Here is a 12,466-nt window from a genome sequence, read left to right on the forward strand (position 1 = left end):
GTCCTCTCAATAACAGTCTTTTCTACTGCAGCAGCTTATTGTAAGAGCATCTCAGAGAAGTGATTGATAGCCTGTTTTCAGGAATCACTCGTGGCCACAGGGGAAACTGCTCTCTCTGTTAGGAAACATCAGTTCGGGCTTCTCCCAGTAACTGATAGACCTTCTGACTCAGTCACTGCAGGTTTCCCAGTAATTGTGCCTACAAAGCCGGAGCCAGTCTTTCTTTTAAACTGGTGATGTTTAACTAACAGCACTCTTCACAAGAAAGGGTCAGGCATCAGTGGTGCTATGACAGGAGGACATCTAACACATGGCTTCCAGAAGGAAGATCCATCTGCTCGTTCATTTGTATTCAACAGGAACGGGTGTGGGAGCAAAGTGAAACTGTAGAATTTAAGAAAATCTCTGAATCTCCTCCTCTGGTACATCACATCATTTGTTCAGAACAGTTTGCCAGTTGGTTGGTCTGTTACTCGCAGCCAAAAGTTGCTTACATTAAAGCAAAACCCCCCAAAACTTCAATAATAAGCTGCAATAATGTATTTTAAACATTTGGTTGTGCAGGATTCTCATGCAGCCTGTTGTGTTCCCATTTTGTGACTCAGACTCAACTTTAACTTCAGTTTTTTTATAATGCAATGTGGAGTGTTTGTACTTTTTACAGGTTAATTATGGACTTTTGACTCTGTAGCTTTCAATGACCAGCAGCCATTTTGGCCATGAGCGGCAATTATGGGATGATGTTAAATACTGAAAGCTAGGCTCGGAAAAATGTATTTTAGATGTATTTTTGTTGAATTTGTCGAAATGCTCTAACATGAAAAGGAATAGGATCCAGTATCTGCTGCTGCCGCAGGCTTTTAATAAGCCTGGATTGGATGGCCCACCTCCCTGCATACCTACATACCTGCCGACCTGCATGCATTCTGCTCCTGCACCCATTGCCCTTGGAGCCTGTACAAGGCTGGGCAGATATATTGCTAAAGCTATAGGTTGTCGCACATAATAGCAGAGAAAATGCAGCCAAAAATTCCCAAAGCTAACGTGCTACTTTGCCAGCTGTGGGTACTAATAACATCCGTGTTTGTTGTTTATGTTCATTATGATAACGTTAGGTGTTTTCTCACATGTGAATGAGACCTGAGGTAGTTGGATATAGTTAGCGATGACAGTGATGCACTGCGCTCCCGCCGGGGGTCCGACAGTCTCTCCTGCAGCAGCTAACACAGTCACACAAAGCACACACACCCACAGCAGTGAGCCGTAACTGCCAGACAAAGAAAGCCTGTAGCAACAAACACCTGAGCGAGCTGAACTGAGCAAGGATGCGTTTTACTGTTCAACTTTTCATTTGCAATAAAAGCAAAGTGCCATGCCAGTTTTCAAAAGTTCCATCGTCCTGCCAGCAACCTGCATTCAGTCTGTTAGCAGCTTTATTTGTTGTGACTGAAGCAAGAAGCTTCATTTTTTCAGTGTGCAGGAGTCTCAAGCAGCCACGCAGCTTTAAACATCTAGATCATGTACTTTTGCTGCTTCGGTGCTGTTTGAGGGGAGCTCTGGGCAGAAACACCAGTGAAATATTATTAAAAACCCATGAAGGCAGCAAAGCAAAAATTCTGATGAATATCAACTTCTTAAACTGACAGAACTGAGCTCTGAGCAGTTTCTGAAACATTTATCGCGTTTGGAGGACTGAACAGATGCCATAAACTTTTAGTTTGCACTCGCCGGCATATCTGATTGGCCGTTGACAAAAAGATCAGTCATGTCCAACATTGTTTGGCTGACACACTTTAAGCTGTTCGCACATCAGCTGAGCTTCCTGGTGGTTCGGCTCGACGGGAAGTTAAGCGTCGTTTGGGAAGTTGTTTATCATGTACGTTTGCGTGTGAACGCGCGTTTAGAGGGAAGCCAAGTGAGTGCAGATGGCCGCCGTGACGTCAGGTCTGAGAGGAGAATCATCCCGAAGCCCCTTTCATTCAGCATTGAGTTCGTGTTGTGGCCTGTAAATATAATGTGACCATAATTTGAAGAAATTATCAACAATAACCGAAGTAGTGATCATCGACCGTGTCCTCGAAAGTTTTGGAGACTGAACAACGGTCCCATTTAATGTAGGCTGATGTATTTGTTTTTGCACACACAATAGCCTCCAGCGTGTAATCAATATGTATACTGTGTGACACCATTGTCTCTCAGTTCAAGCTCACGCAGTTGGATTGATTACTGCCAACAGGCTTATTTCCCACAAAATGATCACAGTCTGTGTATTGTTTAGCTCTGTGCTGTAGGAACCAAGGCTTATTAAGCTGTAGGTGTTCGTTATGTAAAGGACATTTATACTCTGAACATTTTGCCCAGCCTTCACTTCTTTGTGTCTCAGCTTGCAGTTTAGTTTGCTCCATATTTGCTGAGCGTACAATTGTAGTTTATTCAGAGTAAAACATGCTTGACGATCAAACGTGTGCAAAGATCCACATTTGGCTGTTTACCAACACAACTGACCAGAACAACCTGAGCGTTATGTTAGCTGCCAGTGAAGTTTGTACCTCACCTCGAAGCCGTTGAACGCTGCAGTCGAGGATCAAGCTGCTCCGATTTTGCCTGCTTGTCAGGATGTTTGAACTGCTAACCCTTCACCTAAGCTTCACTCCCTAACCTCTGAAGCCAATATATAAGTCAAACTCAAAGTGCTGTTCCGACAGTCTGGAGGCAGTGAAAACCTGCTTTTCCATTTGTCAGCTGGAGGTGGTCTTCATCACTCAATTTTTGGAACTTTCTGAAACTGACAATCTGTCACGCTCGCTTTCTGCAGCAGCTAGCCAGGTGCATGCTGGAGAGAAACCGGGCAGAGCTCCAGAGAGGTTTTTTTTTATTATTATTTATTTTCTCAAATTTCCTCATATTACTACTCCTGCGACTGTTCATGATCGTGAACAATCAAATTCCAAACAAAAGCCAGGGCTGATACGCAGCAATATGCAGAAGTCCGCCTCAGACGTGGCTGGTTCAAAACAAACACCAGGAAATACAGCAGCCTTTGTTCTGCTTGTAAATGCAGCAAATCTTATTTTCTGTATCCTGCTTATTGAAGTCTGCAACTTCATTTTCCTGACATGAAGAATGTCTTAACCTCGTTCTGATTGAGCACACCGTACACAGCTTGAGGCTGCTGTCGCCACAGTTTCATGATCATTTGTTTTGTTAAAGTGAAATCTTTCATATGCTAATGATACTGTTTGACTGGAGATGACTAAGATTGCTGCGAAGGCATTAGCAAGTCGTAAAATGAACTGGGAAGACTCTGGTCTCCAGTTATAACCTGACATTTAATAAAGAGGTTATAGTTGGAAGAAGCTGTAGGACATTTTAAGTGTTTATTAATGTACAGCTATTTAACTATATTGCCATTCACTGGCTGTTTGTGCACCAGCCTCCATTATCATTATTGTTGTTGACAAATCCCTTAATGAACACTGAGTTCTGATTACAGCTGCATTATAATGTTTACATTCTGCTGCAGTTTGTATAGTATAATGCTAAATACGGAGAATAAAATGTCGCCAGAGAACTTAATGGACAATCTTAGTGTTTCTAAGTGGAACAAAATCTGTTAAATCAGATAATCCTCATGGAGAGATGTGGGCAGATTATAATGCAGCACTTAGTGAGTGTCGCTGATAAAATACATGTCGCAGATTATAACCAGTGCTTTTTTCCTGGGGGAAGTTTAAAATTGCTATTAATTATCAAAAATCTTCCGAATCCAAGACCACATACTTGCTCAAACTGTACTCTTATATCCTGCAAAGCCTCAAAAAGCTGGAGTCTTGCATGATGAACTGACAGCAGGTACAGTCTATGTTCCACTTTGCATGGTATTTTGGGAGCCCTGATATAAACCAGTTATCACCATGTCCTCACTGCTCCACATCCACCCACCAACCAGCACTACTTTTGCTGTCCTCGACTTGTCAGACACCGGCTCTCTAGCGAGTTGTGATGAACTGTCATGTGCGTGACTAAACCGGTTCAACAGCGCGCTGTTGGTTGGAGAAATCACTCAGCCATTACAGCCCCTCAGTGTCTGTGAAAACAGCTTCAGGCGGGGAGGTTTGGACCAAGAGATGGAGAGAGACTGTTTTCTCTGCAGTGGGAAGCATGGTTCACGCGTCTCCCTAACCCCTTGCAAACAGCATGCCAACACAAGTCTCAAACAGCACCTTCGCTATCCACTTGTAAATTCACCAGCTCGGCAGCGCAGGAAGGGAATGTAAATTAGGTGTGACTAACAGCAAGATGGGAATCCAGGCAGTTTTTCCCCTCCTCTCTCGCTGTTCTCCCCTGCCTACCGAGGGTTTTGTACACATCCACTTTCCCGCAGTGCTCGAGGCTGTCGGCTTGGTTTCACGTGCAGAATGACTTCAGCTGGAGGTGTACTAAGCTGAGGCCAGATAAGAAAAAGAAGATGGAAGGGCAGTGTTGCTGAGCTGAAGTCAGAACAGAGCCTTTTTGAAAATCCTATTCGATTTATCAGGAACTAGGAGTCCTTTCACTTCATCTTCAAAACCATTGGACCAGTCGTGCTTACTGAAATATGGGAAATACAGCTGCCACATCTGATTTCTCAGAAGCATTTTAGCCGGATTGACTGCTGCAAGCTTTGTTAAAATAGGTTCACTGAATTCTTCTTATGTGGTAACGAATAAAGCTGGTGATATTTTTGTTATTGCAAACAAATCCCATAAAAAGACCAAAATGAACCATAAATTGATCCTAACGAGTATAGCCTGTGTAGCCAAAGCCTGATGCAGATTATTCCTCTGTGCCATAGAGCTCCATTATTGGCCAAACTATTAAAAACGCATAAATGAGCCACACATTGTGTTGATTATAATGAACACGGACACTGTAGTTAAGTCTGAGCCAGTCCCACATACACCAACCTGGTGCTGTAAGTTCTCAGGAGAGCACTCAACGTATATCAATCCACAGCTGAAAATAGTCCCCATGAATACAGTATTTCCTCCAGTTTTCAACTCTCCTAAAAATTACCCAGCTGTTGTAGGGAATTACTCGACCTTTTAGCCTCACTAGCAACGTGGCTCTCGGGATGGCAATGTCGGTTCATTGGACGGAAATATCTCTGCAACCATTGGATGGATTGCCTTGAACCTGTGTACGTACATTCATGGTTCCCAGATGATGAATCTAATGACTGTCTGACTTTTAGCGCCAGCAAAACTAATCACACTCCTGCTAACAGGCTAAACTAAGACCGTGAACATGGTCAACCATAAACAAGCCTAACCATCGGCATATTAGCGTTGTCATTGTGAGCGTGTTGGCATGCTATTATCGTTTAGCACAAAGTGCTTTGCAGCCTCTTAGAGCTGCTAGCATGGCTGTGAACTCTTAGCCATGTCTGAAAATGAAGCTTTACAGTTGTGACCAGTTTTTATAGGCGTCTTTGTTTCGTAGAGAGACAAGCTAACACATTGCTGGTCTTGGTTGATCCATGAGTTTAGCACCAGCCCAGACCCCCTTCATCAGCTCATATGAGCATTTCCTAAAAAAATCCAGAGCACTGGTGGAATACACGCCTTCCAGTCTGTTCCTTGAAACAATATTTGAATTCAAACCATTAAATCCTGCCATTTAGTTTCAGATTGTTGAAAGCTTTTTCACTCTTAACTTCTCTCCACTCTCCAGGCAGTATACTTGTGATAGACTTATTGTGGGAGCCCAGTGGGAGTCAATGTAACAGATACTGTTGAAGGTGCTACACTCAATCACAGAGCTGGTGGTGCTCCACTTTTAACTTTCCCTTTCTGTGTCATCATTTGTAGGCATGAAATAATTTCCTCGTGTCAAAGTGTGTCATCAGAAGGTGTATCAACATGTGGTTAAAGTCTATATGCATAGCTGTTCTAGCTTTATTATCCAGGTGCATTGGGACCGCTGTGTAATAAAAGGGTAGAATACAAAGTTCTGGCTTTTTATTCTTTAGTGCTTGGCAGGTTGTCTCACAGAAGGAGAAACCGCAACCAGCCAATTATTCTTGTGATTATTATTGCAAGGAAGTGGATGGGCCTGCATGTTATTGATGTCAGGGAGAATGTCAATGGACCTCTATTTCAGTCTAATAGATACACTTTGCACTACTGTCCCTGGATTTTCAAGGGGTTACGTGAGTGCGCTTTCCATCACCGATGAGCTGTATTCTCCCATTAGGTCTAATAGGAATAGTATGCATGCGGTCATATTTGTGAATATCTAAGAAGAGTATCCAAGTGTAGTGCATGAGCATCTGTGTGGCTGAGTGTGTGTTCGGCAGCGTGTTTTACGGTCTTGATGATGGAGAGCCAGCCCTCTGCAGACAACCTGTGCTTATTTTATGGCCTCCTCCCCAGCTGCAGCATGTGGGCAATAAACCTTTCTCCAGCAGTCTCCAAACAGTGCAGCAATCAATGGGAAATTATCTCAGCCAATCGATGGGCCAGCCTTTCTATTTCTCCCTCTCTCTGCCTCTCCTGCTGTCCTATCTGTATCCTTTCTCCCAGCACCCCTCCCTCTCTCCCCCTGCCCTCATCCCTTCTGTCTCATTTTTTGCTGTCTCTCTGTTTTTTCCACCCACTCCCTCACTCACCCCCCTCCCCCACTTTTACTTGCGTTCCCTCCAGCTCTCTGAGCTCCGCAGCTCCTACTCTGAAATGCGACAGCTCAGCAGCTCCAGAGCCATTAACAAAAGTCGCCCTCACCCATGGAATATGTAGCAATGTTGAATTGACTTCCCTGGTGGATATAATGAATCTCACTTGTTCATACAACCAGAGAGCGTTCCCTCTGACAGTTGTGACAACAAGGTCCACTTACTGTGCTCAGTGTTGTTGTTGCTGTTGTCCTTTGTCGTTTGCAGCCAGTTGCACAAAACCTCATTATTGCTCCATGTTTCACTTTAGGATGTATTTTAATAAGTGTGGGAAATTGCCTAAAGGGCACTTCTCAAAGTGTTTTCCCCGCGTAAGAAAAAATACAAAGTGTTTTCCAACAGTCACTTCTTTAAGCAGCATAAATAGTCTTTAAGTTGCGATGGTGACAGAACTTGTGTGACTGTTAACTCTTACTAAGGCTAAACTCACACTCAAACACTGAGGAAGCAATGTCACACAGCCTATCACACCCCAGCTGTTAAGTAATGACTCAATAATAAGAAGAATTTGGACTAGATTATTTTGTACTAACAGTGCCTCATTGTGGTTTTCTGGACCCAACAGTTTTGGTTCACTCTCACGGCTCTCATAGCGGTCAGCTGATCAGTTTAGCGACGAGCTGGTGAACATAATGAAGCATTTATCAGCTAAAGAGCCAACCATTTCCCTCAGGAGTTGGAGACAAAAGTAGACATTATTTGATTTATTTACATTGATCTTACATTTGCCAGGTGGTGATGACTGTGAATATGCTAGTCGTGTGAGTAAGCAACTGTTTAGCAACTTTGTAAGGTGGTAATAATGTGTTTCAGTGTTGTGTTTATAGCTTGTTGCTCTCATTGCTACATACAGTGATGTATGCTATTGTAACTCCTCCAGGCAGCTGGTAGCTCAAGTGAGGTCGTAGAGCCAAATCCTGCATTGAAAATGCATAAAAGATTTGGCCTTTTGTTGTGAATAGTTCATGTAGTTTATGTAGTATTGTGGCTTAAAATGTCCAATTCACTTTTGTTTAGCAAGCCAAGGCTAGCAGAGAGAGCCATACTTACAGGAAATCTGACCTATCACTCCAACATGTTTCATGTATTCTTTGAGAAAGTCAAAACTTTTTACATCATGCCCTTTCATTTCAGCATCATTAGGTGTTCTTGAAGTTGAAGAATGTTTCATTATGCTATAACACATATGGGGCTAACTGTGTTGACATTGGCCCAATGAGTTACTGGCACAGTACAGCTGCCAAATGCTCATTCCGTGAGTGCTTGTTTTGACTTATATAATCAGTTTGTTTCCATATATGCTCATACTCAACATTTCGCAGAAATGTCACCGTGTCATGACAAGAAAAACTGCCAGAGCCTATTTTCCACAATACTGACTCTCATTCACACAACACCCGAGAGGAAGCGAGAATGATGTATTTCTGTTATGGTAGATTTATCATTAAAGTAATCTTGGATAAACTTTTGGCACCATTCACCCCAACATTCCAGAGGTATTTCCACGCCTCAGCAGCACTTGCTCTTGGCAGAACAGACAGACACTGACAGCCATTCAGACAGACTTGGAAATGGTGAGCAAACAGCACTTCTCCTAAACACCTTGTTTATGCTTCAACTACCCACAGAGTTCAGCCGTAACGTGACAACATGAAAAGAAAGCACAAGTGACAACCACCACCCCTGCCTGTCACACTTGTATCATTTTTTCCCCTGCCTCAGCCAAGGGGAAAACAGCCAGCTAATGTGGTGGTTTGACAAGCAGGAGTCTTGTTAGGCAGAGAGACACAGGGTTATTATTTCCCTTGCAGTCAAGGATGAGGTCAAAACAGGTTATCAAAACCCAGCAGAGGTTGTTCTGCACAGAAAGGGACAAAGCAGCACACCACGGTTTGTAAGAACGAACTCTAACGGAATGAAATACGGCTGATATTGAGAATTGTGTATTGAGAGAGGAAAGTGTCAGTTACAGTAGATTAGGAGGTCAGCTCCGGTCAGTGGCTGCAGGGGTTTTGTTTGCACACCATAGCTACAAGCATTTATATAAATAGCAACTCGATAAAATCCCTCTTTGAGATTCTCAGCTGTTTTCATTTTTGTAGACCTTCTCATCTGAGGTTCACATGAATTAGTGGGCAACAGATTCTACAACAGTGGAGGCTTCTGTGTTACCGCTTGGAAATGGTAGCCTGCTAATCAGCAAGTCAGTGCAGGTGGCTACAGGTGCCAGGTTGCTGGCTCAGGTACAAAATCCAAAAGTATTAACGAAGGAATCCTTGACTGTTACATTCTTGGCAGACTAAGAAACATGCACAGATATTAACATTTCTTGGACACATTGAGTGGGAGTGAACTTAGAAACAGTTGTATAGTGTGGTTTTTATTTGTTACAACTGAAGCACTTTAAATGTCCTGCTTTTTGTTGGTTATGCTGTTGATACCTGGTGCAGTCATATCACTTTGGTGGAGCTGAGACTGTTGCAGATGGTGTCCTGCAAGGATCAGTATCAGGCTCCCAACCATTTACTGTATGCACAAATATTTATTTCCCCAACTGAATATTGCAGTGTCCATTTTTAAGCTGATGATATCATCTTGTATACCATCAGCTCTACCACAAATCAGCCCTTTTCCAGGTCTCACACTCTTATACTCTTTTGTTCATTTCAAGCTTGTTCAACTCCAAAAAAGACAAAATGTTTGCTTTTCACAAGAGCACGGAGCTTTGATGTCCCTGCACAGTCCATGCTCTTCATGGAAATATAGTAGATACAGCACAGCATTTTAAGTACTTCAGACTGCTTCAAGGTGGTTTCAAATCAAGATGGTTGATAAAGTTGTCCCAGAAGGATCAATAATAGCCCCCACACTATTAACCAAGATGGCCACAGCACGTCTGGACCTGTCTGTATGTCCGTGTGACTGTTCTAGTGTTGTCTGAGTGAGATCTGTTGTTTCTGAAACATACTGGTCAGTCTGATTGAGTCGATTCTGGTGCTTGAACTTGTTTCAGACCCCGGGTAATCTTGATTTTAATTCATTTGTCCACAACGTTGTGTCTCTTGGCTTGATTTCCTGTTGACATGAGACATCATGCAACACCATCATTGGACTCAGGAGGATGAAAAACCCAGATCCGATTATTAATGCACTGGCTTGGATTGCGTCAGTACTCTGGCTCTCTTCCACATGCCTATCAGCACGTTTCCCTCAGCACCTCTTTTGCTTTCAATGACTGCACTGTATCCACATGTGATGCAAGAAGAATCTTCATTGTCTTATTTTTATTGATTTGTCCAAGGCTTTTGACGCAGACGACCATGTCACTTTGGTGGATACACTCTGCAATACTGGCTTATCTGGACGTGCTGTCTTGTATCAGAAGGTGTTCCCCAGGGCTCCATCCAAGGACCACTGCTGTTCTCCATATCTGTTGTACAACCCCTTGAATTCCTGCAGTCTGTCTTTGATGTTGTTCATTCTCATTTAACTCAAGTTGGCGTTAAATGCAGACTAATCTAAGTTTGTGTTATTTTTAAATGGTAGTGAATTAACATCTAATCTTCTGAAGTTCTCAGCTGCTCACAGGGGTTGAACTTGAAAGAGTCACAATATGTAAGTGTTTATAGTCAGAACTTCAAATCACACATAGAAAACCATTTTTCCAAGATTAAACTTTTTCTTTTCTCTTTCTTTTTTGTAAAACTGTTGTCGATAAACACGGTTTGCAGATGATTGTATTCAGTTTTTATTTATGTGTTACGCAGCATCACAACTGTTTTCGAATCCAGGTTGTATATATAAATCTGTCCTTGACTGCTTCCTTCTTATCTGTGTTCATAAATGTGTAAAAAACAGAATCAATACGACCTGTGCTCTTGAAAAAGAGATTTCAATCTCACTCACACTTTCACCTGCTTAAATGTGTATGCAGAGCATCTTGTATGCCTTCGCCTCTTCTGCATATCCGGCCTTCTCCACATTGCTGTCTGATTTTAATGACCTGCAGATATATTTTAATAATCTGAAGCTTGTTCTAAACTCCAAAAAGACAAAATGTGCATTCCACAAGCGCACAGAGGTTTCATGCTTCTACTTCAATGGAAATCTGTTAGATACAGTACAGCATTACAGGAATTTGGTGATATATCACAACAACTCCCACTGAACACATCACTCCAAGCCTGATCATTCAACTTGAACTTTTGTACCGATAGTGAAGCTTTTGTCTCCTTTCGCAACAAAAAAATCTACAATCCACTGAACTGTCTATGCTGGATTATGATGATATTCTGCATTCTGATGCCACTACCCTTTAACCATGGCATGCCATTTACTGCAGTGCATTACTCAAGACAGCTATCATTATCACCACGGTGACTTATATGAAAAAGGTCTGGCGTCAGCATGACTGTGTCTTTATTTATAGGGCCGTGCTATCCACAGCAGGTTGTTGAGATACTACACATTCTTAGTTGAGTTGAAAGTGAACAACCGGGACACCAGATCACAATGCATTTTATTATTAGCTTGAACTGACCCTCTTTCCTCTGAGTGACAGCATTTGTGACTGTTTTAATGAGTGTGTGTGTGAGTTTGATGACAGCTTTGAATGACTTGTTGTAGTATTGTTTGCGTGTAATTTATATATGAGGTGCGTTCACTTGTAGCTCAGTATTATTCTCTGTTTTTGTTGATGAACAGCGCATGTTGTCATCCTTTGTGTGTGCCCTTTGTTACCAGTGGATTATCCTCAATGTACATCTATATAACTGAATTAAAAGACACCTTATTTCGCTGCCAACAAAGCCTGTGGTCTAATCGCTCTCTGCCGTAGAATAAAAGGTCTCATTGGCCTTTTACCTCATCGTCTCTCTGTGTCTCTGTGCGTCTCCTTTCTCTCCACTGTCTATCCGAAGCCGCCTCTAATCAGCGGGCCTTGAGCTCTCAGAAAGGTCACTCTGTCCCTTTGATGGTGTTTTGATTCATCCCTTCCTCTTTTCTCCCCGCCCACCCTCCCCTTTCACCCCCTTTCTCTCACAGGGAAGCTGGAGAGTCAGTACCTTCAGGGTGCCAAGAAGGGGCTGGTCCCGTCAGCTGCCGAGTGACTGAGAGGAGAAGCTGAGGAGGAAAAACAGCCTGATCTCACAGGAACATGGAAAATTATGTTCCTCAGAAACTGGCCACATTCATCTCTGGATTGTCCCAACATTTTATCAGGGGCTGTCAACGCTGACATGTTATCGTTTCCAGCTCTGTGTTTTTGCAAAAGCAATATTGCTTAAAAGAACGCAGGCCATTGATTTTTCATCATTTAGACAAATTCTACAGTCTGCTTTTTCTGTATTTGATTGTTTGCAGAAATAAAATGATCCCGGTTTCATTTTTGTGCTTCTCTTATTCCAATTAAAATTAGGTTTGTCAGTATGAAAAAAGCTTGTAAAAACCCTAATTTCAAAGAAGTAGGGACTGTAAAATGTAAATAAACAGATGAGCCCATGTATTAATCTCCTTTATCCAATCATGTGTTCACAAAGTGGTGAACCTCGCTCCATCCTCGCTTGTTGACGACTGAGCCTTTCCAGGATGCCCCTTTCATACCCAATCATGATACTATCACCTGTTACCAATGAACCTGTTTACCTGTGGAATTTTCCAAACAGGTGTTTTTGGAATGATAAATAGAAACTGCTTAATTTTGCTTTAATTTAGCCCTCAGACAACAGAAAATAATTGAGCTGTCCCTCTCTCTTC

At 42.5% G+C, this 12,466-nt stretch overlaps 1 protein-coding gene across 1 annotated transcript in view; it reads left to right on the forward strand.

Moving 5' to 3' along the window:
- Positions 1-12,097, forward strand: part of trip4 (thyroid hormone receptor interactor 4) — a 69,941-nt gene extending 57,844 nt beyond the window's left edge. The window contains exon 13 of the mRNA XM_076738438.1: positions 11,756-12,097. Coding sequence (XP_076594553.1) covers positions 11,756-11,820 — 65 coding nt within the window. The 3' untranslated portion in view covers positions 11,821-12,097. The remainder of the gene's footprint in view (positions 1-11,755) is intronic.
- Positions 12,098-12,466: the final 369 nt, after the last annotated feature.

Source organism: Chaetodon auriga, chromosome 1, assembly GCF_051107435.1.
Source record: "Chaetodon auriga isolate fChaAug3 chromosome 1, fChaAug3.hap1, whole genome shotgun sequence".
NCBI classification, from domain to species: Eukaryota; Metazoa; Chordata; class Actinopteri; order Chaetodontiformes; family Chaetodontidae; genus Chaetodon; species Chaetodon auriga.